Raw genomic sequence first — 26606 nt, forward strand, 5'->3', positions numbered from 1 at the left:
CCTAGGCATAATATTTGCATCAATTGAAATAGGCTTAGGATTCTCACTTAGGGGACATGTATTAGCCAAGAATTGATTTTCTCTTTTTCGAATATTTGGCAAATTTATGATTTTCAAAACTTGAGAGAGATTTTAAAGGGACATAGAGATTTTTATGTACTTGAGAGAACCATGTCACATGTGATCAGGCAAATAATCAACCAAGGGTAGCAATAATCACAATATGACATGACTAGGTCACAAAGACCCAAAAACCACATGATTTTCAAACCACACCACCTACACATGCTAGTTAGGGATTTTGAAAAACATCTATCCTATATCACACAAATGCACACACTAGCATATAAAGGGCCTTAGATGCACTTACAATGCATGTATGTAAATACATACCTTTGCCTTGAGCCCACAATATCACCACTGAGATAATACATGGCATGACAACATCATGTTGACCTCACTTGTCAAATAATCATACCATATATGAAATCAATTTTCATCCAAAGGACTACAAATAATACTAGATAAATTTGTTAGTCCACAATGGTGCAAAATAGAAACTGAGCTCCCCCTAAATAAGTACCACAAGTAATTTGAATGACTTTCAACAAGCACTTTATTCTTTTAAGAATTTGGGAGTCAATTTTCTATTTTGACCAACACAAAGTAATTTGCCATATTTAAATTTCGTTGAGACATACTCACAACCCACTTAGGTTTGATAGATCACAAGCTTCTGAGCAAATTAAGGATATATGAAATCATATGGATCAAACCTCAATTGCATTCCAATTAGTGCTCTGGTTCCTGTTATACCAGACACGTCTGGTAGACATACCGAACACGTCCGGCATGTGAAGAACATAAACACTTTTCCTTTCTGCCCTGGCCATACCGGACATGTCTGGTAGGCGCAGGACAGAAACAATTGAAGCGCTGCTTGTGATTCTTCGTTTTAGCTCTAGTACTTCTTGTATGCCTGCATCTGAACAAATGCATTGCTCTACTAGAGAGCCATTAAAAGCATCACATGACAAATATGATAATGATTAAATAAAACTAATTAGTCACTTCCAATTATTTCACAAATATGCTTATTTGTGAGCCATTGAGCACTAAACACAAAGTGGCTATCCTATAAGGTCTTTAGGTACTTGTTACCAATGGTAGAGATGAAGTAAACGATATGGTCATTGATTTATCTTCAGGTCAACCATATATGAGATTATGATAAGAATTGATTGATAGATTGAGTGAATATTTTTAATTTGCTTGCTCAACCACCCTGAAGCTTTCATCTCACCACCAAGTACCTACATTATCAACCTAAGCACATTTTGGTACCCAACTCTTGTTGGGTCCTTTTGGGTTAGTCAACAAGTGCTTAGGCACCCTAAATGGCCTTAGTACTAGTTTGTGGTGAACACATCACCTTGCTAGTGCTAATTCCATTTGTGGTCTTCCTAAGCATATTATCATAAACAAATGTGTTCGGCTTAGGGATGTTACAATTTGGGCAATCATAGCTTAGATGCCCCTTTCTTCCACAAGCATAGCATATGCGACCTTTGTTTGCTCTATGCTTGTTTTGCTTGTATGGACATCCATCAACCTTGTGGCCCATCTCATTGCATCCATAGCATCTTCTTGTTGCAACTTGGGCTTCCTTTCTTGCCTCCTTGTACATTGGGCATTTCTTGGTTGGATGCCCCAACTTCTTGCACATGAGATAAGTGCTTTGTCCATCACTTTTCCTTTGGTTGACCAACTTGTTTGAGGCCGTTTGATCGGCCACTTCACACTTGTCGGCCCAACTCTTGTGTGGACACATGGTAATCTCATGTCCATTCACTCCACAACCATAGCATAGTCTTTTTCCATGTTTCTTGCTCTTGGTTGTGTTGGCCTTGCTTGAAATGTGATTCTTTTGTTGGGATTTGGAGGAAGCAAGGTTTGAACCCTTCTTAAGCTTCTTCACCATGTTAACACGGTTATCTTGTGAAGGTTGTGCTCTCTCCTTACCCTTCAATCGAATCACATCATTTCTTAGCCTTTCCACTTCTTCCTTAAGCTCTACATTTTCTATAAATTTTTGCTCAATCGAAGATTGGCTTGCTTGAGAAGCACACTCATTAGCACAAGAAATATTCAATTGAGATTGTGTACAAGTGAGTGTGTGAGTGGGAGGTTAAGATGATTTTACCATTGTAATCACAACCTCATGAGCCACCTCAAGCATGATGCTTGATTCTACTAATTCTTCATGAGAGCACTTGAGATGAACATAGTTTGCTTGTAGCACATTATATTTGCTTGAGAGTTCATCTAATTTTGCCTTGAGCTCAAAGTTTTCCTTCTCTAGTTGTGAAACACTAGAAGAGGAGTTAGTAACTAAAGCATGCTCAATTGATAATTTTTCATACCTCTCATTTATGGCCTTTAGCTCTTGCAATTTGGAGATGAGAAACTTTTCTTGATTTTGAAGTGATTGCTCTTGTTTCTCATTCTCTTCCTCTAGCTCATCATTCTTCTCAACTAGCTTCATGAGAATGAGCTTGTCTTTGTTACTTAGATGATCAAGAGTGTAGCTATCTTCAATTTCAATATCACTCTCTTCTTGATCATCTACTCATGCTATCTCCTTGGCTTGATCTTTCTTGCTAGCCTTCTTGCTTTTCTTGGCCATGAGACACAAGTGATGAGTATCATGAGATACTGAGGTTGACTCATCACTTGGCCGCCACCAGGCTTGAGCCTCATCATCACAGACCACCTGCTGTCCGGCTGCCTCAGCCATACTGGACACGTTTGGTAGGGATACCGGACACGTCCGGTATGTGCTTACAGACAGCGCAGTCGCCTCGGCTTGCACCTCTTGCTCTAGCTCGACGCTCTTGAGGTCTTGTGAGGATTCTTCGCTGCATGAAGACATAATGGACATATTTTCCATTGACTCGACCTCAAGTGCGTCATCGCAATTGGATTTTCCATATACCTCAACGAGTTTGGTCCAAATGAGATGAGCACTCTCAGGAGGTGGTTGTCCATTGAATATTGCCTCATCTTGAACCTCTGCACTCAATGTACTCAAAATGATATTAATAGCTTGAGCATTGAGTTGCATGCATATTTCTTCCTCTTTTGATAAATTCTTATAGTTGCTCCAATCAACTATAGGAAGAGGTATGCTTGCAGACACAATATGCTCAATAAGAGGACTAATATCTCTAAAAGCATTGAGTACATGAATTGACCAAGGTAAAAAGTTTGAACCATCATTTTGGAGAAGCATCGGCTCCAACTCGATAGGCGTCGACATCCTTTTCTCACGGCGGTGAAGCTTTAGGTGAGAACCTGGCTCTGATACCAATTGAAAGGATCTAGGATGTTGCCTAGAGGGGGGTGAATAGGCGTTTCTAAAAAATCAACACCTTTGAAAGCGAAAACGATTAGTAATAGGAGTTTCTAAAATGGAAACTCTAAAACAGAGTAATACAACCCCTCACAAGTTAGACACAAAGTATATAAAAGATACTCGATAAACCTAGGGAGCCAAACAGCGGCAACCAAAGAGTTGAATCAAAATGCACTAGTCAGTTAATGTCGGAAGTCTCGACAGTTTAGGTCAGAACTTCCGACGTGTCAGAAGTCCCAACATTTGGGTCAGAACTTCCGATGTGTCAGAAGTCCCGACAGTTTGGGTCAGAACTTCCAACGCAAATTGTCAGCACTTCCGACCCCTACGGGAAATGAACTACAAGTGCTAAAATGAACTTTGTGATGCCGATAACTTACAAACCCACTTCCTAGTGGTAAGGTAAGGTGTTGGGTCACTCTCTTGATGTTGATAAGCCACCACTTCGTAGATCGAGTCTCAAACCCTAAGAAATAGCTAGAGAGAGGGAGACAACCAAATACAAGTAATTTCGAGCAAATCACAACAACAACAAGCATACGGGAGACAAGAATTTATCCCGAGGTTTGGCAGCCCCACAAAGGAGCTCCTACGTCCTCGTTGTTGAGGTGACCACTTTGGTCGGAGTCTCTTCCAACTCCTTGCCTCACTCAAGGATACCACAAAGGTCACTTGAGTTTCTTCACTAGAAATCAAGGGTAATACAAACTTCCCAAGGCTCTTCCACAAGATAGAAGCTCTTGGGTGACGCCTCGCTGGCTAGGGGGAAATCCCCAAGAGTAACAAATGCAAATCAAACTGGCTTGACGAAGAAATCAAGTGCTCAAGCTTGCTCAAAGTGTTTTTCTCACTCAATCCACTCTCCAATCACTCAAACCCTTTAGGAATTGAAGTTGGAGGCAAAGGAGAGAAGAGTGACGAGCCTAGAATGCTTGGGGGCTGTTTTGGCCAAGTGTTCGTTGCAATGAAATGAGTGGGCCACAGTTAGGAAGGAGGAGAGGGGTATATATACTCTAAGGCAAAATTTAACCGTTCAGATCTACGTTGGGAGTTCCAACGCAGATCTCAGGACTTCCAACGTATGAAGAAAACACTGTTCATGTGAGGTCAAAGTCCACTCGAGACAACCAACGTCAGAACTTCCGACGAACGTCAGGACTTCCGACGTGCATAGTCAGCAGGTCAGTAGAACCATCGATGCCGGGACTCCCGGCTTAGGTCGGGACTTCCGACTGTCGAGAGTTCCGACTCACGTCGGGACTTCCGACGTCCATAGTCACCGCGCAGGTAGTGACTGGGAGTCAGCACTTCTGGCAAGAGTCATGACTTTCGACTGTTAGGAGTTCTAGCTTACGTCGGGACTTCCGACACCAACAGTCATAGAAAATTATTCTTTGTGCTCGTGAAGTGCTAGAGTGTCTCTCTTTTGATTTAATTATTATGCTTGAGCACTCTATCTTCCTCAGACCACCTAAACTTGCATCCCTCTTAATAGTACGACATACCTATTAACTCAAGATCAAAAGAAAAATGAAATTAAACCTTTTGAGTTGATCTTCTTTAAATTGATACCGTGTCTTTCAATCTTCATCAAGTGAGGGTGCCAACATGTCAATATTGATCTTGTCACTTGAGCATAGCCATCTTGAGCACGTGACTTGATTCCATTCATCAAATATGAATAACTCCAAATGCATCAAGTCACTTTAATCAACTTGTCCAATATAGATTTGATCCTTCACATCAATATGACCATCTTAGCTTGATTAGTACCTCAACTAAATGCAAGTACTTTCTTCTTCACCCTAGCTAGGTTCTTCGGCCGCCAAGCCATCGCTTGCCCTTCACCCTTGCTTAGTACCTCGAAGCCTTTCCTTGCTATCTTCACCATCTCAAGCCATTAAGTCACATCTTGTGTTGAATCATCCATTCATATGTATTGTTATCTTTTTCATTTCAATTTAGCAAGCTTCAAATATGAGACCATTCCATATGCAATCCCTCATGTCTCATTAACTAATACTCACGAGCTTGCTTTCATATAGTACATAGAAATCCCACAATAAACAAGCATTTGCATGAATTCCATTTGCATTATTGTCTTGTGCTTGAACTAGATTGTTTATATAACCACACATCATTTTGGCTTTCATTATGTACCTGTGAGATAACCTATTACCTGTCCTCACTTAGCAAACGGGTTAGTTCTTTAATCACGTTGTCATTCAATCATCCAAAACCCACTAAAGGGCTAGATGCTCTTTTAGTGTTGCCCGACCTCGAGGCCATGGGCTCTGTCTCATCCGATCTCTTGGGTGCGGGCTCTGTCTCGCCTGACCTAAGGACACGGTTTCTATCTCGCCCAAGGCCGCAGGCTCTGTCTCGGCCGACCTCGATGATGCGGGTTTCGTCTCGTCCGACGGGGACCCATACCACCGCCAACCACTCGAGGTCCAAGCGTATGGGACTAGGTCAAAACTCTGACGCCAGGGAAGAGGCTGACATGCCTCGATGTAACCCATAGCCATAATGGGCCATACCTGGGGATTCACATCTAGAATAGTATCGGGTGTGCCGGTGTTGTTCTATCTAATCCTCGTACGAACACTGACAGGCGCGTCAGTTCACCACAATGTTCGCCGGGATGGAGTGGAACACCAAGACTGACAGATGACGCCTGCGCATGGCGCTAGTGACGAACAGGGCCACGACATGGAGCCGTTCCTGTTGACATCTACAGGATCAACGGGACCCGCATGAAGGAGAAGAAGGATCCGACAACCCTAAAAGCCTTCTTCTCTCTCGTTCTTCTCCTTTTCCTCCTCTATAACCCACGCTTTCCCTTCGCCTATAAAAGGGGAAGCAGGACGTCCCATGAAAAGGGAGATCAGAACATAGGAGCACGACACAAGCACACGGCTAAGCGACAAACGAGCTCTCAGCACCCGTTCTCTCCTTCCACCAAGGATTTGGGATCCTCTCCCTCTCTCACCTGTTTGTAACCCCTACTACAAACTAAGTGCCGGTAACACGAGCAGCAGCGAACTGGACGTAGGGATGTTCTGTCCGAACTAGTATAAACACTTGTGTCCTCTGAGCACACCATCCGAGTCAGACGTGCAAATACAAATTTACTCGTTGATGGTCCGAAAACACCGACAACAATATTTCCTTGCTATTTCAGAATGGAGGCTCGTCAGCGACTCGGCGCGTGGAGTTCACCTATGTAGAGCTCGCCGCTCCAGTAGAGAAGGTCACGACAGGTTCGGTGGAGAAGGCCACGACGGATTATCAACTCCATGCCATAGCCACCCTCACCTCCCTCCCGCGTGGCGGCGTGGGTCTACATCGCCGTCCTAGTGTCCCACGTGCCGCTCCCCTCGCTCATACATGGGCCTATGGAGCCACTATTTTCTCCTACACGCGTGGGCCTCAGTGCTACCGTCACCTTGCTTGCGCGCCAGTAGGCGGCAGCTAGACGCGATAAGCACAGTGGTTGTCAAAGATGCGGGCCGCAAGAGCGCAGGATGGCCGCCAGATCTATGACATCGCGGCACTAGGGAATGGAGTCACGGAGATGCATTGCCGTGCGCGAGGTGGATGCCATTGCCTCTGCGGCTACATTGCTGACTAAAAGGTCCTAATGACTAGAGGGAGGGTGAATAGCCTAATAAAAATTTCTACAACAACACTTAATAAAATGGTTAGACAATTATGAGACGAAGCAAGTGTTGCACTAGCCTACTCAAAATACAAGCCACCTACCACAATTCTAGTTTAGATAGTGTCTATTTACACAAAAGCTATGACACTGCCCTATGTTAGTGTGCTCTCAAAGACTAACTAAAGAGCCACACCAACCAAGCAAGCAAGCTCTCACAACTAGCTACACTAAAGAGCTTGTCAACTAGTTTGCGGTAAAGTAAAGAGAGTGATCAAGAAGGTTATACCGCCGTGTAGATGAAGAAACCAATCAATCACAAGGATGAATAACAAATTAACAATGAAGACCAATCACCTCGGAATCAATGATGAACATAATAATTTTTTACCGAGGTTCACTTGCTTGCCGGCAAGCTACTCCTCGTTGTGGCGATTCACTCACTTGGAGGTTTACGCGCTAATTGGCTTCACACGCTAAACCCTCAATAGGGTGCCACACAACCAACACAAGATGAGGATCACATAAGCCACGAGCAATCCACTAGAGTACCTTTTGGCTCTTCACCGGGGAAAAGTCAAGAACCCCTCACAATCACCACGATCGGAGCCGGAGACAATCACCAACCTCCGCTCGACGATCCTCGCTGCTCCAAACCGTCTAGGTGGCGGCAACCACCAAGAGTAACAAGCAAAACCCGCAGCGAAACACGAACACCAAGTGCCTCTAGATGCAAACACTCAAGCAATGCACTTGGATTCTCTTCCAATCTCACAAAGATGATGAATCAATGATGGAGATGAGTGGAGGGCTTTGGCTAAGCTCACAAGGTTGCTATGTCAATGCAAATGGCCAAAGGTGTGAGCTTGAACCGGTCATGGGGCTTAAATAGAAGCCTCCACGAAATAGAGCCGTTGTATCCCTTCACTGGATACAACGCGGGGTGACCGGACGCTCCGGTCCGATCGACCGGACTCAGGACCCAGCGTCCGGTCGCTCGATGTCAGCCACGTGTCACACTGCGTTCAACAGGAGTCGTCTGATCTCAACGGTCATCTGTTGACCGGACGCTCCGCTACAACTGACCGAACTCTGAGCCTCCAGCGTCCGGTCGTTTCCAGTAAGGTTCTAGAAACGTATTTTGCCGACCAGACTCATCCGGTCATGCTTGACTGGACCCTACCAGCGTTCGGTCAGACGATGTCTCCTCTGTGCGCCTCACGTCAACGTACGTCAGCACTGACCGGACGCACCCTGCTAGTGTCCGGTCGTAGAGTGACCCAGCGTCCGGTCATTGGACCAATGCCAGCGTCTTCGCTGTTACACCTGACCGGACGCGTCGGTCCAACCGAGGCCAGCGTCTGGTCACTTCCAATGACCTATGTCTTTTCTGTTTAGGGCGCCGGTGGCACCGTCGGACTGTCCGCACTCTACGGGCGGACACTCCGTCGGTGGAGTTACTTACCCTTGCACCTAAACTTCCCAACTTCACCACCCTTGATCAAATGTGCCAACCACCAGGTGTATCACCTTGTGCACATGTGTTAACGTATTTTCACAAATATTTTTAAGGGTGTTAGCACTCCACTAGATCCTAAATACATATGCAATGAGTTAGAGCATCTAGTGGCACTTTGATAACCGCATTTCGATACGAGTTTCACCCCTCTTAATAGTACGGCTATCAATCCTAAATGTGATCACACTACACTCTCTAAGTGTCTTGACCACTAAAATAAAATAGCTCATATAGTTTATACCTTTGCCTTAAGCTTTTTGTTTTTCTTTTTCTTCTTTCCAAGTCCAAGCACTTGATCATCATCATGTTATGATCTTCATTTGCTTCACCACTTGGAGTGTGCTACCTATCTCATGATCACTTGATAAGCTAGGTTAGCACTTAGGGTTTCATCAATTCACCAAAACCAAACTAGAGCTTTCACTGACCCCACGCCACCGCCATCGAATCTCCGATTCGCCACAACAGCTGCTCTGGTGAGCTGGGTCAGCATCTCGCCCACCTCTATTTTTAGCAGAATTTCGCTCACCTCCTGGCTTGGTAAATAATGGATGATGCTACCTCGCTCGAATAGATAAGGCCACCCCGGCCACCATCGCAGACTGTTTTTTTAGAGGCAGTAGTTGGGCTGGAGTGGGCGGCCCTTCATCGAGAGCATTCGGCGCTAACGGAAGCCCTATGCCAAAAATTACGGTTAGATCAATGCAAATCGCACTTTATCCATTCTATTGTTCTTTCTTTACAACATCAAAACACGTTATCATATCAGCATGTTTGAGATCGAGAAGAAGCAGCAGTCTGCGAACTCGCCGATGATAAGGTGAAAAAATGGAGTCACCAGCGTGGCCTGCAGCAGTTAACTGGGCCGAGGCCCATGGCACTATGACTCGGGAGATGGGCTGACGAACCAGAGTTTGCCCAAGAACAAAAACAGATTGGAGTTTGCTCAAAAAAAAAAAAAAAAACTGGAATAGATTTGTTGAGACATAAAAAAGAAAAAAGCCCATCCGACCTTCCTTAAGTATTGCATGAGCCCAACTTACCTCCCTCAATTTTCAAAACTGGAGTTTTATTACCTCCTCAATTTTCAAAATTGGAGTTTTATATTCCAAATCCATTCGGGCGATCGTTCATTGATTTTTTGGCCAGCCTGCACCTACCCCATACAGTCTTCAGGTGCTTGCCGTCACTTTAAAAAAGCGAACCATTTATTTAAAATACTATTATCTTTGAACGGTGTATCCATTTTCAATTTCGTCACCTTTGTATTTTACGCGACGAGGCGAATAAAACTAGATCTCACTTGTATATATTTCAAAGATTTTTTTAGTAACAATTTATTTATATTAACTTATAACATAGAACTTATAACTTACAATAGAAGTTATACATATATGTTATGGTACATAACTTATTTCTTTAACTTATACTGATAAATTGGACAATATAACATTTTGCAGAATAAAACTTAGCACCACAACTTATAACATTAACTTATACCATATAACTTATAACTTAAGCCAAAATTTGAAAACGCAAAAGTTATGAAATAGAACTTTTTATTTCTTCCCTTTTTTCTCTTTTTAATTTTTATAGTAGTCTATTAATTTTCCTTTTATGCATTGTACCAACATATCTGCTAATATGCTATGATATTAATTTGTATATCTAAATTGTATAGAATAACTTATATATGCAAGTTACGTTTGATAACTTTTTTAGATAAAGTTGTGTTTTATAACTTTTTATGTCTCTAAGTTTTGGTTATAAGTTATATGTGATAAGTTATATGTTATAAGTTAGTTTGTTACTAGAATTTTTTTTAAAACATATGTAAGTGGGGTCTAGTTTTATTCATCTCATTGTGTAGAACATACCGGTGCGGATGAAATTAAAAATGAATAAACTATTCAGAAGTTATAATATTTTGAAATAAATGTTTTGCATGGGCCCTAACACAGTTAAAATTGAGTAGACGCATGCAGCATTTCGCTCAGCTGCTCACGGGAAAAGAGAACGAGTATACATGTCATTATCCAGTTAAGGTGCCGTACGTAAATTATTCTTTTCTTAAAAAGGTAGGTGCCGCTTGTTGGAAAATTGTTCCCGCGTTTTCCCATGGATGAGCGTTCGTGAATTATCCACGCCGATTTTACATTATGCAAACTCTTAAAACCGTCTGATTTACGTACCTTCCTGAGCGGTTTTGAAAAGCGATTTTAGCTCATGTGGCGCTACACCACTCTTCCTATGTGACGCCACATGAGCAGCGAGGGAGGTAAATCGGACTTTTGCCATAGTTCAGAGAGGTCAATTAGATTTTATAAAAAGACATTGTAGAAATATGTTTTTAGAAAACTAACCATATAGTTTTTCTAGAATAAATATGCATTTAAAATACTAAAATATGGCTTAACACAAGAAATTTAGTTATAACTCATGGAAACCTTATTCTAGTTTCATATTTTTTTCCATAAAATCAGACCTTATACTAAAATCAGGCCCGGTTTCACTGTTCCTATTTTTCTTGTTGCAGGTCTTCTACAGTCTATCCTAAACAAGGCAAAAGATCAAGGTCTATCCTAAACGCGGACGACACTCTAATTGTTTTAGAAGCATCTAGCCATCAACTAGTAGCTATTAAAGCACGTCTCAATTCTTTTGGGGGCTTATACGGGATTGAAAGTTAATTATTCAATTCATGATGATTCCAGCCAACATCTTTAATCAAAGACTAGAGAACTTTTAATTGCACTAAGGGAAACCTTCGCTTCACCTATCTAGGCTTACCTCTAGGAATCACTAAGCCAAAGGTGGACTGATTTCACCCCCTGGATTGGCAGCTATCTCGGTGTTTCTAAATCAATCTGGGAGATTAAAACTAACAAATTCAGTCTTCTCCGCTCTGCACATTCAAGTTTCATTCAACAGCCACCGATGAAATTGACAAATATAGGAAAAATTGTTTATGGAGAGGCGCTAACCCAAAATAAAGCAACCCTAAAAGGCGGCATGGCCCATGGTTTGCATGCCAAAGCCCTAAAAAACCCACAATGAAACCCTCTTGTTGAAACACCTTCATAAATTCTTCAATAGGGTTGATGTGCCATGGGTTACTCGAATTTTGGGAAGTTATTATAGTAATGGAAGTATGCCTAGTTCAACAAAAAAAAAAGGGGCTCATTTTGGTGGATGGACACAACCAAACTCTTAGACAAATCCAAGGTTGTGGTTTTGTAACTCTGCATAATGGTAAAACATGCCTTTTATGGGAATACATTTGGAATAGAATGGTACCCCTACCGTCCTTCCCTGCTTTTACTCATTTCCAAAAAGGATAACAGTGGTAGAGGCTAAGCAAATAATGCATGTGCATATCATGTTTCATTTACCATTATCCGAACAAGCCTTCTACCTTGCTCTCCAAACAGCAGTAACTAAGCTTCAAGGCATAAAAAAAAAAGTAACTAAGCTTCAGCTAAATGATGACAACTAGGAAGATCCGTGCGCTTCGCTGCGTGCGGAGGGGAAACGTAAGAAGAAAAGCAAAGGAAAAAATTGGAAAAAGGAAATAAATAAAATAAAAATACAAAAGAATAAAAAATGGCGCGTCAGCTACAGTAGCTAAGAGTGGCCGGGACCAGAAAAAAAAAGGGAATTTAAAAATATCGCGTAAGCTACAGTGTCTAACAGTGCCGAAACGATGAGAGCCTAGGAATTCCTGACGTGTTAAAGAAAGTATATAGTTGTAGTTATGACATATGACTCTACATTTAGGGCTATCAAGATTCCTCGTCTAGAAAAGCTTATAGATAGTTAAGTAGCTGTTTATATCAAAATTTGGGAAAAAGAACGCGGGAACTCGAAGCTTTCAAGATTATGTCAATCAAGGAATCGATTGCATAAGGATTGATATCAGCTGATTCAGAGCAGATAACAACAATAAGCTACGGTTGACGTCGGGAAATACATATCGGACTTTACAAAAAAGAGAAAGATTGGGGTCCAAGTTATCTTAAATTATGAATGTTTTCTTTTGTATCAAAGATTATAATGAGTCGTACTTGAGTAGGATTCATGTTTAGGCTTCGGGCATAAATATTGGACCCCGGCTATTGTAAAGGACATCCAATCAATCAATACACGTTACTCTTTTTTTCGGCTTTGTGCCAACCCTTAGGAGTAGGAGTAGAGTAGATTTCGACGAGTTCTTCAACAAGCAGGGCTGCATCGGTCCGGCCGACCTCCGGCTTGTCTGTAAGTACCGTCATGGCTTATACTTCTGTTTATACGGCTGCATCGGTTAAATTCGACCTCCACTGTGAACTCTAGTATAAGCTAGTTATCAACTCTTATCTAGTTCAAGTACGGCTGCATCGATCAGGTCGACCTCCACTGCTCGAATTAGATTAAGATCAAGTTATCGGCTCTATCTAAGGGTGACGTCCTTCGAGTAGATTCATTAAGTTACCGATTGTGCTAATGCTCTTATTGCTATTAGTCTGCAACAATGTCAATCTATCCGGTCGAGATCGATCTAGATCGGCCTTATATCCTTTTAACCCATCGTCTATCTTGTTACATTACAATGGTCCTTACTTTAGGCGACGGGTTACGTTTTATCGGCTATTTTACTTCGATCTTGATCATGCATAGTACACGGTTAGGGCATATCTGATCTTAAGGAGGTTTACTAGCTAGTTGAATCTGGTCATAGGCCCCGTTCGGCTTGCTGAATCTTAGCTGAAATTGGCTGAAATATTGTGAGAGAAAAACACTGTTCTAGCTGAAAAAAGAAGCCAGACAAGCCGAATATGGGGTAAGCTGAATGGGGCCTATAGCTCACTATCACAGCTGTATTGATTCGGTCGACCCCCACTGATGGCCCTATAGATTGGAGGATGCTAGTTAGTAGATTTGTTTTTATTAGACGTGACATTAACTGTTTGCTATGCCTGCATCGACTAAATAGCCGATCACTTATGCTCTAATGCCTACAGTGTGTCTCCATAATTCTGTTAAACGTGAATAGATCTGTTTACTTTAAAGGTTTGATTTGTTTTCTTTATCATGGCTGCATAGATCCGGTTGAACCCCACTGTTAGAGATAGCATGTTAAGTCTGATGAGTTGATAGGTTTGTCTATGTTAAATAGTCGATTGTTCACATGTTGTAGTCCCTTTTTGCCCGAATCGGTTATTTCAGCCGATTCGCTCGAGCTTTCACACATATAGCATGTTTTTCAGAAAGCTTGTCGATGTATAGATGGTTTTATGGATTCTAAGGTTTTAGTTTGTTATTATCATCATAGCTGCCATCGATCCGGTCGAACCTCACTGTTGATGGTAACAGATTAGATTCATAGTGTTTGTAGATCCATTCGTACTAGACAGTCGATTTGTTCACATGCTATATTCTTTCTCATTAAGATTCATCGGCTCAATGATCCACACTGATAATATCCACATAGCTGATGAGTTTTGCTTACATCCGCGTGCATTGTACCTGTCAACATAAAATCAATCGTAATAGCCAATTTCTTCGCGTGTCGGCTATTTAGTCAATTTTCCCGTCTGGCTGCTACCGAAGCGGCACACTTGGAACTGTCTGGACAAAGAACAGCATGTTCCACCTTAAATTACTGATAAACTTTCTCTCCTTGTCAATTGTAGATCAAATTGACTGGCACGCTTCGGGAGGAATTCGCAAGATCGGTTAACCCTGCGTTGAAGCCAAACGGATCTCCGGGCTCATCCTAAGAAGATCCTTTTGGCTTGCTGTGTGCCCGGCACATTGACACATTTTTGCACCGACAATAGCAATGTAGTGGTCCACCCAGTTTTCAAATGACTTTGGATGGGCTTATGTGAGAAGAAGCACATGGTTTTCTTTTGGGATCTAAAAAAGATAGACTAAGCACCAGAGATCCTCTTAGGAGAAGGTACATGAATCTTGCAGGCTATCATTGTGTTCTATCCAACATTGGCTCGGATGAATCTACTGAGCACCTATTCAACAACTGTCCATTAATTTGCGACGACTTGTTGGGATATTCTCAACCTACATAGTGCTGCACAATTAGACCCTTTTTCTACTCAAACAGAATTCAGACATCAGCTTAACCAAGTGTTCTTCATGAAAGTAATCATACTAATAATGTGTTAGAGTAGCATTTGGCTGTCTAGAAACAACAAATTTTCCAGAAACATGCCAACTTCTGCTTAAGATTGCAAGGCCATTTTCAGTCCAGAGTTTGCATCCCTCTTATGGCATGCAACTAAAAAATATTTCCCTCGGATTCAAGAATTGTTTACATACCTCCTCTAGCATCTATTATCTCTCTTGTTGTCTTCCTTTTTTTTTTCGTTCCTTTCTTTGTATCCTGAAGTGTTTTCCTTTCATACTAGCTTTTATTTATGTCGTTTAAAATATATCCAGTAAGGGCTACGACCCTTCCCGTTTCAAAAAAAAAAAAAAAAAATCAATGCACTCATCGGATTTAGAAAGATCTATGCTGAATTTTAGAAATGGGAAGATCAAATTATTGCGGATAATAAGATCTTGAATTTGAACCTTTCTGCGTGGTACAGGAAACATTGAGTTGTTGCCGTTGTCTTGGATGAATCAAGCGGCGATAGCCAGGAGGCAGCGTTTTACACTTCTTCGATGATGAGAGAAGAAAAAGTAGATGACTCTGTGGGCCGGTGGGCTCCAATGTACCAAGTCGAAGCAGTGCACTGCATGCGCGTGCTTGGCGCGAATGAAGCCCTTGGAAATCTAGGAATTGGGTTTTGTGATTCGGAGTCCGTCAAGTCGTCACGACCGCCGATAGTTGGAGTTCCTCAGATTTTGTGACCCTCTTCCCTCCCAGTCACCGCGAGCAAATTGACCAGTCACTTGTGCTACATTGGCTGTCGCTCATGGAGCCACTGATGCTGCTGCCACTCACCGTCCTCCTGTCATACCTTGGCCACGGCACTGGCGCCGGCGCAACGCCTCCGCGGTTTGACTCCATCTTTAGCTTCGGCAACTCGTACGCGGACACTGGGAACTTCGTCCTCCAGTGCGCCGGCCTCCCCTCCGTCCCCTTCAACCAGTCTCCCTACGGCGAGACCTTCTTCCGTCGCCCCACCGGCCGCCCCTCCGATGGCCGCCTGATCATCGACTTCATTGGTACATACACCACCACTCCTTCTGTCCTCCATCTTATAAGTGTACATATGCGATTGATCTGCACGCGCATGCAGCGGAGGCGCTACAAGTCCCTCTCCTCCCACCGTTCCTGTCGTCGAGGCAGCCCCACCAGGACTTGGACTTCAGCCGCGGTGCGAACTTCGCCATCGTCGGCGGCACGGCGCTGGACGTGGGGTTCTTCCTCCGGCGCAGCGCCGCCAGCGTGCCGCCGTTCCGGAGCTCCCTGCGCGTGCAGATCGGGTGGTTCCGCAGGCTGAAGCGGTCGCTCTGCAACACCACTACTGCGGCCGCGGCCGCGGGGTGCAAGGACCGCCTGATGGCGAGGTCGCTGTTCGTCGTGGGCGAGCTGGGCAGCAACGACTACGGCTACATCCTCGCCGGCGGCAAGAGCCTCCCGGAGGCCAAGTCCTTCGTCCCGGAGGTCGTCAAAGCCATCTGCAGAGGCATCGAGGTATCTATTTTTTCGTTTGCGATCGATCCAGTTCCCCAATTGTACGTCACTCGTCACACGGTGAACTCTCTGCGCGGGCGTGCTCGCAGAGGCTGGTGGAAGAGGGAGCGAGACACATGGTGGTGTCGGGGACGCTGCCGGCGGGGTGCATGCCGATGGCGCTGACCAAGTACGGGTACGGCGCGGGAGGGAAGGGGAAGGGGAACGCGACGACGGAGTACGATCGGCGGACGGGGTGCCTGCGGCGGCTCAACGGCCTGGCGCAGTACCACAACTGGATGCTGCGGGAGGCCGTCGGGCGCATGCGCCGGAAGTACCCGACCACCAAGCTCGTCTACGCCGACTTCTACCGGCCGGTGGCGCGGCTCCTCCGGCGGCCCGCCAAGTTCGGTGAGTCCTTCAATTTCCTCGGTTGCTGTCACATTTCGCTACTGTAGAAAACTAGAAATGTACAGCATATTTGGTTGACTGGTTCGTATCGTTGCTGGTTCATGAAGAAATACCGCTGACTGATTTGTGTAAGAAAAAAATATTATTCCGACTAAAAATTTACGATCGTTTACGACATGGCACGGCCAAACGAAGGCCGGTAGTCGTTGACAACTAGAGGCCTACGCTACAGCAATGCATGTGATCTCTGAACATAAGTCACCATAAAGGCAAATGTCTCCCGCCATGCTTCACAGTTCATCTATACGCGCGTAGATAAGATAATTGTATAGATTAAGTAGCCAAGTCAAACGTGTCGGTGATATCTAAAGCAATGAGACCATCAACATTTAACAGCACTTATTGTGCTTCCAAGAGTTTTGAAGTCTTCGAAAATTTTGGAATCTTGAAGTACGCCAATCCATGCATTGAGCACCAACAGCACAATCAGCAAATGCAAGAAGCATGTGGTAACAGTATGATATTCGATCGGCACAACCAGATTCTTCAAGCTTTTTGATCGAGGTGGTCCATGCAAGCAGTAGTGTTTTCTTTTCCTTCATTTTCTAAGTACAAATTATTATTTCCCATTCAAATCATAGGTCGTTTTGACTTTGGTAAGTACATAATTTTTAATATACATCTAGATACACGCATGTCTAGAAAAGCTAAAACTATTTACAATTTAGAAGGAATGGAGTAGTCAATATGTAAGATAAAGTTCTAAGAAGTATATATACTACATAAATGATTTTTAGAGTATTTTTTCAGTGGTGGCTACGTAAAAAACCATCTCTAAAAACGATTACAGAGATGACCACCTCTAAAAATCAATTTTTAGACATAGTTGGTGTTTCCAATTACCCCTAGAAATGTCATATATTTTTGCCTCTAAAGAGATGGCTAGAAGCATCAATTGCCTCTAGAAATCGATTTGAGGTGGACCGTTATGACCCGTCCGACTCTAAAAATAGACGCAATACCAAAAGAAATTATAATATTTTCAAATGAAGTTGTACGAGACGAACTTTATATCAAAATGTAGACCTTGAAGAGATCTACAACTTTGTAGTCAACAACTTTTCTATTTAAAATTGTTTATGGTCCTAGAAATATGTTTCAAGTTCTCAGATTTTGAAGTCATTTTTTATTGTTTCAATTCAAGCAAGCACGATGGAGTGACGCACACTAGCAAGGTTGTAGGACTCAACGAGATCTTAAATATTATAGCTCAAACTTGTTTAATTTAAATTTGTTTATAGCCCCAAATATTTAATACAAGATTCGTGAAGTTTAATAAAAAAGGATAGCATAATACTTCTCACAAGTGATTTTATGGCACAGTGGTAGAGAAGGCTTGCCCAGGGCAAGGAATCTTGAGTTAGGGAATCTCAGAAATAGCATGCTGGCCGATTTTCATTTTCTGAAAAATAATTTTTAGAGATGGGCCAAAGGCCAATCGACTGGCTCTAAAAATTGATTTTCTAGCCGCCTCTAGATAGTGTTCATTTCTAGAGACACTTGGGTAGAAGCGGTTGAAACTCCCACTTCTAGAAATCAGTTTCCAACCGTGAGTGAAAATGGATTATGTGGTCTGTATTAAACTTTAGATCATTTTTGCTATATTAAACTTGAGATTTAAGGACTTGATTGCACAACTTTTGCTCAGAGGCTTAGGCTGCCAACTAGTTTGTAGACTAGGCTAAAGTGGTTTAGATATTTATATTCATCCTAAGCTATCATCAAAATAATCGAAAAAAGCTATCATCAAAATGATCTATGGATTGATTTTGTTGACACTACCCAAGGAATAAACTATTAGTGTTGATTAATGATTATCATTACATCTCAATTTTATTATTGATAAATAGTCCTTGTTAGTTTCTAATGCATTGCATACTGGTTCAGGGTATAGGAGGCTATATATAGGGAATAGGGTAGGATGGACAAGTCCTTTAGTAAAGATGCATCTAAAGATGAAAACTTTCTAACCCTTTCAATGCAATTTTTTTCCTTGACGTAATTTACTCACAAAATTTTTCCATATGTTGCTTGATCATTTTAAATTAATATTGTCATTTGCATTCCTTATTATATCTTTTATATCATTTATTAGTTTACCGCCACTAAGATTTTTTTGCCATTGGTTATTCAGCCCTCCTATTGACCTGTTTCTGTCTCCGCCACTGGTTCTAGCGTCACTAAAAAAATTCTGGAGTTTGATGGTATACAACCCTGTCATCTGTCTGATAATAGTAAGAGTACCTGTATGTGAAGACCCTAGCAATATTCCCAGGAAAAAAGTCATATATGTGTGCAAACTTGTGAGGGGTCAATGGTCCTACTCCCTAGGAGTTGTTTAAATTGCTGTTGTGAGGGGTCATGCGACTGATGCACATTTGCCTTGCTTGTCTACATACTGACACAATCTCGCATTGTGATCTTGCATAAGTACAACATGGCTGCCAATTGCCATTGTACTGACTTTGGTTTTGATTTAATTTGCAGGGTTCACCGAGGAGCCTATCCGGGCGTGCTGCGGCGGAGGCGGGCCATACAACTACAACCCTGGGGCAGCCTGTGGCTCACCTGGCTCCACCGTTTGCCGTCAGCCGTCTGCGCATGTGCACTGGGACGGCATTCACTTGACCGAGGCCGCCTACAAGTACATCGCCAACGGTTGGCTGAATGGGCTTTACGCCTATCCCTCCATCCTGGACTTGCTGCAATAGGTTAATGCAAAACTTGTTTCACTCGTTAACAGTTTCAGAGTAGTCGTGCACGGTTTTTTTGGTTACCAAAACATAGGCAAATCTTGTTTCACACGTTAAAAGTTTCAGAGAGTTGGCTGCTGACTAAAGTTTACGAGTGATGATTAGACCTGTCATTTGCAAAAAGCATTATCCAATTCTCAACAGAACACAATTCCCAAGCATGATAACCATTCAGTATAGAAGATGAAGCAGGTTCTGTAATTAAGACTGAATGGGCCGTTCCGGTTCTCATGAATTCATGGATACAGGACACAACGTGATTTTTTAAGGAAGTCGGCAGGGAAGTCCCCTACCTAATTTCTTTTCCATAAAGGAGATTGAATGAATATTTACAAATTACGAGACCTTACGCCCAACAAAAAGAAGAGGAGGAAAACATCCTATGTGAAATTCTCTTTCCAAGAGACCACTCCAGAGTAAGATCCCTTACCACCTAGGGCGCCGTTAAGGCGTGTTGTATTAAACTTTTCCTCTATCTTAATTCAAAGACACGCAAACCTTTTGCATGATCGAGAAAAAAAAAGAGTAAGATCCCTTTCACTTTAGGCTTGGCCTTGATGATAACCAGCGCAAGCTCCTCTCTGAAATGATGTTTCCAAACTTGAAGTAAGAGTGATCATTGTCGAAAATAATGCTATTTTGGAGCTTCCAAATAGTACAGCAGGTAGTTATAATCAATTCTCTGAAGATACAGCTTCCAAAGCTATTTCTGTCTTCAATGATCATATCAAGTGATTGGAGAGTTAAGTTCCAGATAATGTGGAGGAAGGCCCGGAGCAACTGACTCAATATTCAAAGAACAGGTGGAGTAAGATCTCTTCACATCTGGAGCTGCACAAAACTCAATTATGGTCACCCAAGTGTTTATTTTTCTTCTGAGCAAGTTCCTGGTATTTGATCTCTCTCTGATGAGAAGCCAGAAGAGCTTATGGTTGCCAAAAACACAGGAGTTCCAAAGCCACTTGAAGAGAGGTGATGATAGCAAAAAGCCTATTAGCTGTGTGTATGCTTTCTTGGAACTGAAAGTGCCAGAACCACAAATGTATTCCCACTTTTTTTTTGAAAGGGTATTCCCACTTATATCTACTAAGGAGGGATCCACTTCCCAGTCGTGAAATAGGGCTTGAACCTCAGCTAGCTGTTCAGAGGCTAGAGGAGAGAGGCAAGAAACAGTTTGGGTTTCTGGCAAAGGAGAACAACCGAGGAAAACTTGTTTGCAGGGGACTAGAGTTCCAAATATCTTTCCAAAATAACAAGGAGTTAATCTTGTCTACTGAGCAACAGGCCCAGAAGCCTGCGGAAATAATCTTGTCTACTGAGCAACAGGCCCAGAAGCCTGCGGAAATCAGAGGTTTAAGATGGCCTTCCACTAGAAAGAGCCAGCTGGGCTCCTGGAATGGGGTGGAGTAGTGTTGGCTCTCATCAACATGCCGTTATACTCATCAACGTGACAATCAACATGGAGCTCAAAGTGAAGCCAATTCTTCTTTCTCCCCTTTATACTCTTCGAGTAAACGATACAATACAAACATTATCCATCGCTTCTTGCACTTTGCAGCTCATAGCAACCAGACAACAGTTACTGCAACCGACTACCACACACGCCCATCTTTTTTTTTCCCCTTTTCCTTTTCTGGAAGGAACGCGTTCTTCTTGAAGTTTTTACAAACTAATAGTACTATACACCCTTCAACTACCACACACCACTGTACATGTGTGAAGGAACACAAAAATGTATTGTCAAGCATCACATCCAAGAATGAAAAATCCATCAATTGGTTATGTATCGAAACTGAGATTTCCTGCTTCCCACACTGCGCATCTCAGCATTCCAGTGTCTATACCATATCACCTAATATGCCTTTTTTTTGTTTCCCTCATTTGGACGAAAAAGTTCGACTCTTAGGTCGTGGTGGCCTCGCTTCATGCTCGGGGGCATCACTCCTGCCACTGTTATTCTTGCCCCGCAGTGGCTCAGTTTCTGAACTCTCAGGGATTCGGTTTTGTCGATGTCTCCTTTCCTGCAGACCCAGTGACAAGTGTTACTCTTGTACAACAGTATATCACTAATTAAAACACAGCCATTCACTAGGTATATGCTAAGCATCAATGTCACACCGAATGTTAAGTACAAAAAAGGTGATTTAGCAGGTGCACTATGCCTGATACTCTAGGCAGGGGCCATATCCTGTATCAGATACAGATATGCAGCCAATATGCGTTGGATACATCCTTGAAGTATACAAAATAAAAACAAAACTCAAAATATCGTATACTTGGGCCAATACATTTTAGCCCATGTGCTCAAAACGGTCCAACCCAGAACGGCTATGCATTAGGCAGCTCCCACCACTCCCCCACAGCACCACCAGGAGGCTAACCATGCCATCACTGACTTACCTTCCAACTTAAGTCATCATTTGTTTAGGAGTTTATCTTCTGTAAGTTAGGAATGATAGGATCACATCTATAAATCCCATCTATAGGCTCATAAAGAGAGGCAAGCATCATACTAGTTCATAAGCAACAGTAAAGAGTTAAGCTTCTTCTCTTCTCTATCCAGCCTCCTACATCCCTTTGCTGCTGCCCTAGCCGTGCCAGGGGCCTCCATGGCCCTGGCCACCTCTGCCGTACCCAATAAACCTAGACCGTGACAGTTCTAAATGGAATTAAATAAACAAATTCAAACCTCTTGAGGTATGGGTTCGTTAGAATCCAACATCCGGACCACCTGGTCCATGCTAGGCCTCTTCTCGGCATTCAAATCGATACACCTCAGAGCAGTCAAAAGGGCACGTTTCAGCTCCTTTGTCGAAGGTCTTCTCTCCAGGTTTGGGTCCACCACTTCTTCAGAACGTCTGTTGGCAACCATCATTTTAAGCCAGTCAACTAGGTTTACCTACAGGAGAGCAGCAACACATCAGAACATGGAAGGACTATCGAATATAACAGTTTGGAATTTATCAGCTGATACCTCATCTTCTTCAGTGAGTTGTAAGATATTTTTATTAACCTGAAAATTCTACATGCAACTTTTGTACAAAAGTTGAAGGATCTTTGCAGGTAGAAAAGATTCCATATGCATTCACCCATATGAACTAATCCCTCCAGCTTTAAATATATGACATCAGGACCAACCTAATTAGTACAAAAAGAACTAATTAAGTTGGTCCTGACGTCATATATTCAATCAAGATGAAGTACATCAGTTATCAGTAGACTGAGCTTTATGGATGTAGCAGCAGTGAAATCATAGATTGGAGAAACAAGATAACAGGTATAGGATAATACTAAGTGGAATCGATCCATCCACATTGACTTCATAAAGCTACTTGATAAGCTGACGTTCTACCAACTTCGGAGATTTTTTTGCTAAGGTGTATAAACATGATTCAAAACTCAATGCTGCATTTGGGGTAGACAGTCTTGTTTGTTAAGAGTTATCACTAACCTTCCACGCTTTTATGTTGATGATGAATAGTTAACAATTGGTACAGAAATTAAGAAAAGGTTAAGTCACAGAAGATAAACAGACCAATAAGTATGCTGGAGATGATTAGAAAAGGATATTTGACAAGTATTACCTCATTTGTAGGGCGATCATAGTCGATTGGATCTCTACCTGTAATAGCTTCCAACAGAACAACCCCAAAGCTATAGACATCACTCTTTTCATTTAGAAGTCCACTGTTAGCATATTCAGGTGCAACATAGCTGTGAAAGAATAAAACAAATAGAGTAAAGCTATTGAATAGTAGCAACAATTTTTTCTCAAAATTACAATGGACAAGATTTGATGAATATACAAAGAGAAAGTGCCTCAGATATACAAAAGTATCAAAAACTTACCCAAAGGTACCCATAACTCGTGTAGCAATATGACTTTTACCAGCACCAAGCATCTTGGCCAAACCAAAGTCTGATATTTTGGCATTAAACTCATCATCAATCAAGATATTGCTGGACTTGATGTCACGGTGCACAACTTTTGGTTCAATTGCCTCATGTAAGTAAGCAAGGCTGTAGATTTAGCACTCTATATCAAATTTATGTTTTACAACCAGTGACAGATAGCCAAGAAAATAGGATCCATCTAATCGCCAAACAGGGGATGGCTATGTTATTTCAAATAAAAACAATAATAGTTTAATATAATCATGATGAAATTATAAAATGGTACCAGAAAACGATAAGAACCATAAGACTGTCTCACAAAAAATGATATGACCCACGAAATAGTAACAAGGACTGCTTCAGAGCTGATCTGGGTCAAAACTTATATTTGTTCACAACAGTATAGATGATGATTTCAAGAGACTAGTATAAACATAGTAGCCAATCAAGAAGTTGTACAATTGAGATGTGTAACAATCAGATTTGCCATTTTGTTAGCCTTTGATACTAAGTGGTACAGATCCAGTCAATTCACACTTTGTAAATCTTTGGATTGCGAAAATGGTGTAAAAATGGCATTGCTGAAACAAAAACAATAAAAAAAAATCAGATTATATTTGGTTAAGGAGTTACTCACGCCTTTGCAGTTCCCAAAAGAATTTTCATGCGAGCTAACCAAGTGAGAGAACTGTACTGGGACAATTCCCCATGGAGCCAACTTTCAAGATTTCCATTATTCACATACTCATACACAAGCATCCTGGTTGCATATATATGTCAAGTAATTCCTGTTAGTGACTTCCCTTTCTCTTTATTACAAAAAGAATAATGCATACGACATCATATTTTAGAGAAAAATGAAAATGGTGTCTTCATGTTCTTACCTTTGAGTACCCTCAACACAGTAACCCAAAAGGCGGACCAAATTCTTGTGGCGGACATGGCCAATTGCCTCAACTTCCACTCTGAATTCTCTCTCAGCCTGTCCTCTGCACATGGCAGACAGTTGTATTATAAGAAAGAAAGCAGAAGGGTAAAGGCATGTACTGCCACTGCATGAATCAAAAACTTCTATAGAAAAAGCTCACAAATTGTTAAGGATTTTCTTGACAGCAACTGGTGTGCCATTTGATAATCTGCCACGATACACAACACCATATCCACCCTCACCAATTACATTATCCTTTGCAAAACGGTTGGTTGCAAGCTCTAGATCTCTGAGGGTGAACCAATGGCCCCAACCAAGATAAGAAAATTCAGGTAAGCCCGCCAATGGTGCAGAGTCAACAGTAGCGTGCGTTGAAGACTGTTCATCGGCAGAAACAATCTGAGTTCCCTCACAGCCATCCGTAATGGGAAAAGAACCAGAAACATTGTTCTCTTCTCTTTGTTTCGACTTTTCCTCCTGAGCCAACTGAATTGCATCTCTATCAACTGATTCAACAGGCTCAGGCTCATTCTGAATAGTGAGTAGAAGCCCATCATGAACAACAAAATCATTGGCTGGAAACTGGTCCACCATCCCCACTTCCTTGATATCTTTGTATGCTGGAGGTATATGGTGCATTCGACGGTCCTTGAGTGGCTTGCGTGACCTCTTGATACAACTTTGAATGGTAAGGCATATGAGAAGAATGAGAAGAATACCCAAGAGGGACGCTCCGACAGCGATTCCAATCACAACCCAAAGTTTAAGGCCAAAGACAATTGTTTTCTCATGTAGCGATTCGGTTAGACTGGAGTTTGATGACATTTTTTTTATATCATGAAATACCTGCAAGAGGATAAGAACATGTCACGAAAAAAATGGAAATATATAACAATTAACAAGATTGCAATTGCAGTGTAGGCTGAGCTGGTCCTAATGAAGGCGTTGCTCAACTGCTCCTTGAACAGATTATCAAATGGTACCCCAGTTGCCAATGAAGGCTGAATAGCGTGACATACTAATTAATCAGGAGAAAGCAACATTGTAACCACCTAAGAACAAGACCAACCAAAAGTCTTTTGTGGACTCTATATCTACATGCACATTCAGAGGAGTGTCAGGTCCTTATTAATTTTAAGCAATTGCATTTCCACAACCGACACGGCAGCATCAACCGAAGCAGCCCAATTATTAAAGTTAAATTTCCTATTAGATTAGTTTGTTCAACAATCCTTAAAACATCAAAAGGTGGATCATTTATAGTAGCAGGCAATGCCAGTTTACAATACAAATCTAACCCAGGCAATCCCTACTTGCTTGGTGGATAAACAGCACTAGCTGCTATTAATCATAAGCATTTGAACAATTTCTTTTTCAAGACCATAAAAAATTGCAGAAGCAGACGGCGTACACCAAAGAGAAGTTGTTAGTGAGACACTTACAGTTAAAGGTTGGCGCGGCGAAACAAAATCCAGTCTTTACTGGAGAAGCTCAGCAATGACGGCGGACGCAAACCATCCTAAATCTGAGTGGGCTCATCAGTGTCGGTCCGGGCGCAGGACACGGGAGTTGAGTTGAACCCAAACAAGTCCTGCTGCGACTTCGATCTCGAGTGCCGGAGAAGTAATCAAACCACGGATGATGCAGACACGCAGCTCTGAAATCCACACCGACCTGAATGTTGAGAGCAAAGGGGAGAGATTTGGATCTGAATGCGAAGACGAAGAAGGGAATCCATCCAAGAAAAGCAAGCGAGGAGCTTTTGCTTACTGGCCAACAGCAATGGGCAAAGACGAAAACCAATCGACGTACGGATGGGCGGATCTGCACTCCACCACCACCGCCACCGCCACCACTGGACGACGACGAGACGAGACGAGAAGAGAGCCGCGGGCGGGCGGGCGGGAGTGGGGCTAAAGCCGTGGCGTCCGTCGCGTGGAGGATCCAGGCCAGCACCAGCCGAGAGGAGGGACCGGCACTGGCACTGGCAGGCAGGCGGCCTCGTGCCGGGCCGTGCTCGTTTTGGAATTTCTAGAGGCGTGTGTTGTGCTGGGGGCGTGGGGGCGGTTGGCCGGTCGATCGCAGCCACCTTCCGAGTTCCGACGGTCGGTCGCTCCCCTGCGCCTGCTAGTGCCGCCTGCCGCACCGCACTTGCTTCGTTTACAAATTTTCACGGCCACGTCCACGCATCTTTACTTCCTCAGCAATACTGCCGGCCGCAGCTGGTTCAGCTGGACGCGCGCCGGAGTGCCGGCGGACCTGTGAGTGAGGGGGCAAGGGAGACCGACGGAGCTGCTGCCAGTGCGGCGACGTGCCAGGTGAGCGAGCTCTGGCTCAGTTC

General features: G+C 42.8%; 2 protein-coding genes across 2 annotated transcripts; one reads left to right on the forward strand and one right to left on the reverse strand.

Moving 5' to 3' along the window:
- Positions 1-15515: 15515 nt before the first annotated feature.
- On the forward strand, positions 15516-19401 carry LOC136516211 (GDSL esterase/lipase At5g45910-like). The gene is made up of 4 exons (XM_066509569.1): positions 15516-15768; positions 15843-16240; positions 16330-16630; positions 19178-19401. The coding sequence occupies exons 1-4, from the start codon at positions 15516-15518 to the stop codon at positions 19399-19401; spliced, it is 1176 nt and encodes a 391-aa protein (XP_066365666.1).
- Positions 19402-20909: 1508 nt separating this feature from the next.
- On the reverse strand, positions 20910-26222 carry LOC136516210 (probable receptor-like protein kinase At5g18500). The gene is made up of 9 exons (XM_066509568.1): positions 26036-26222; positions 25708-25939; positions 24426-25111; positions 24222-24326; positions 23975-24097; positions 23293-23463; positions 23028-23157; positions 22133-22342; positions 20910-21464 (listed from the first exon to the last, which is right to left on the reverse strand). Exons 3-9 carry the CDS (start codon positions 25088-25090, stop codon positions 21321-21323), a joined length of 1548 nt encoding a protein of 515 aa, XP_066365665.1. The 5' UTR covers positions 25091-25111; positions 25708-25939; positions 26036-26222; the 3' UTR covers positions 20910-21320.
- Between the last annotated feature and the right edge of the window lie 384 nt (positions 26223-26606).

This window comes from Miscanthus floridulus, chromosome 17, assembly GCF_019320115.1.
Source record: "Miscanthus floridulus cultivar M001 chromosome 17, ASM1932011v1, whole genome shotgun sequence".
In the NCBI taxonomy this organism is placed as follows: Eukaryota; Viridiplantae; Streptophyta; class Magnoliopsida; order Poales; family Poaceae; genus Miscanthus; species Miscanthus floridulus.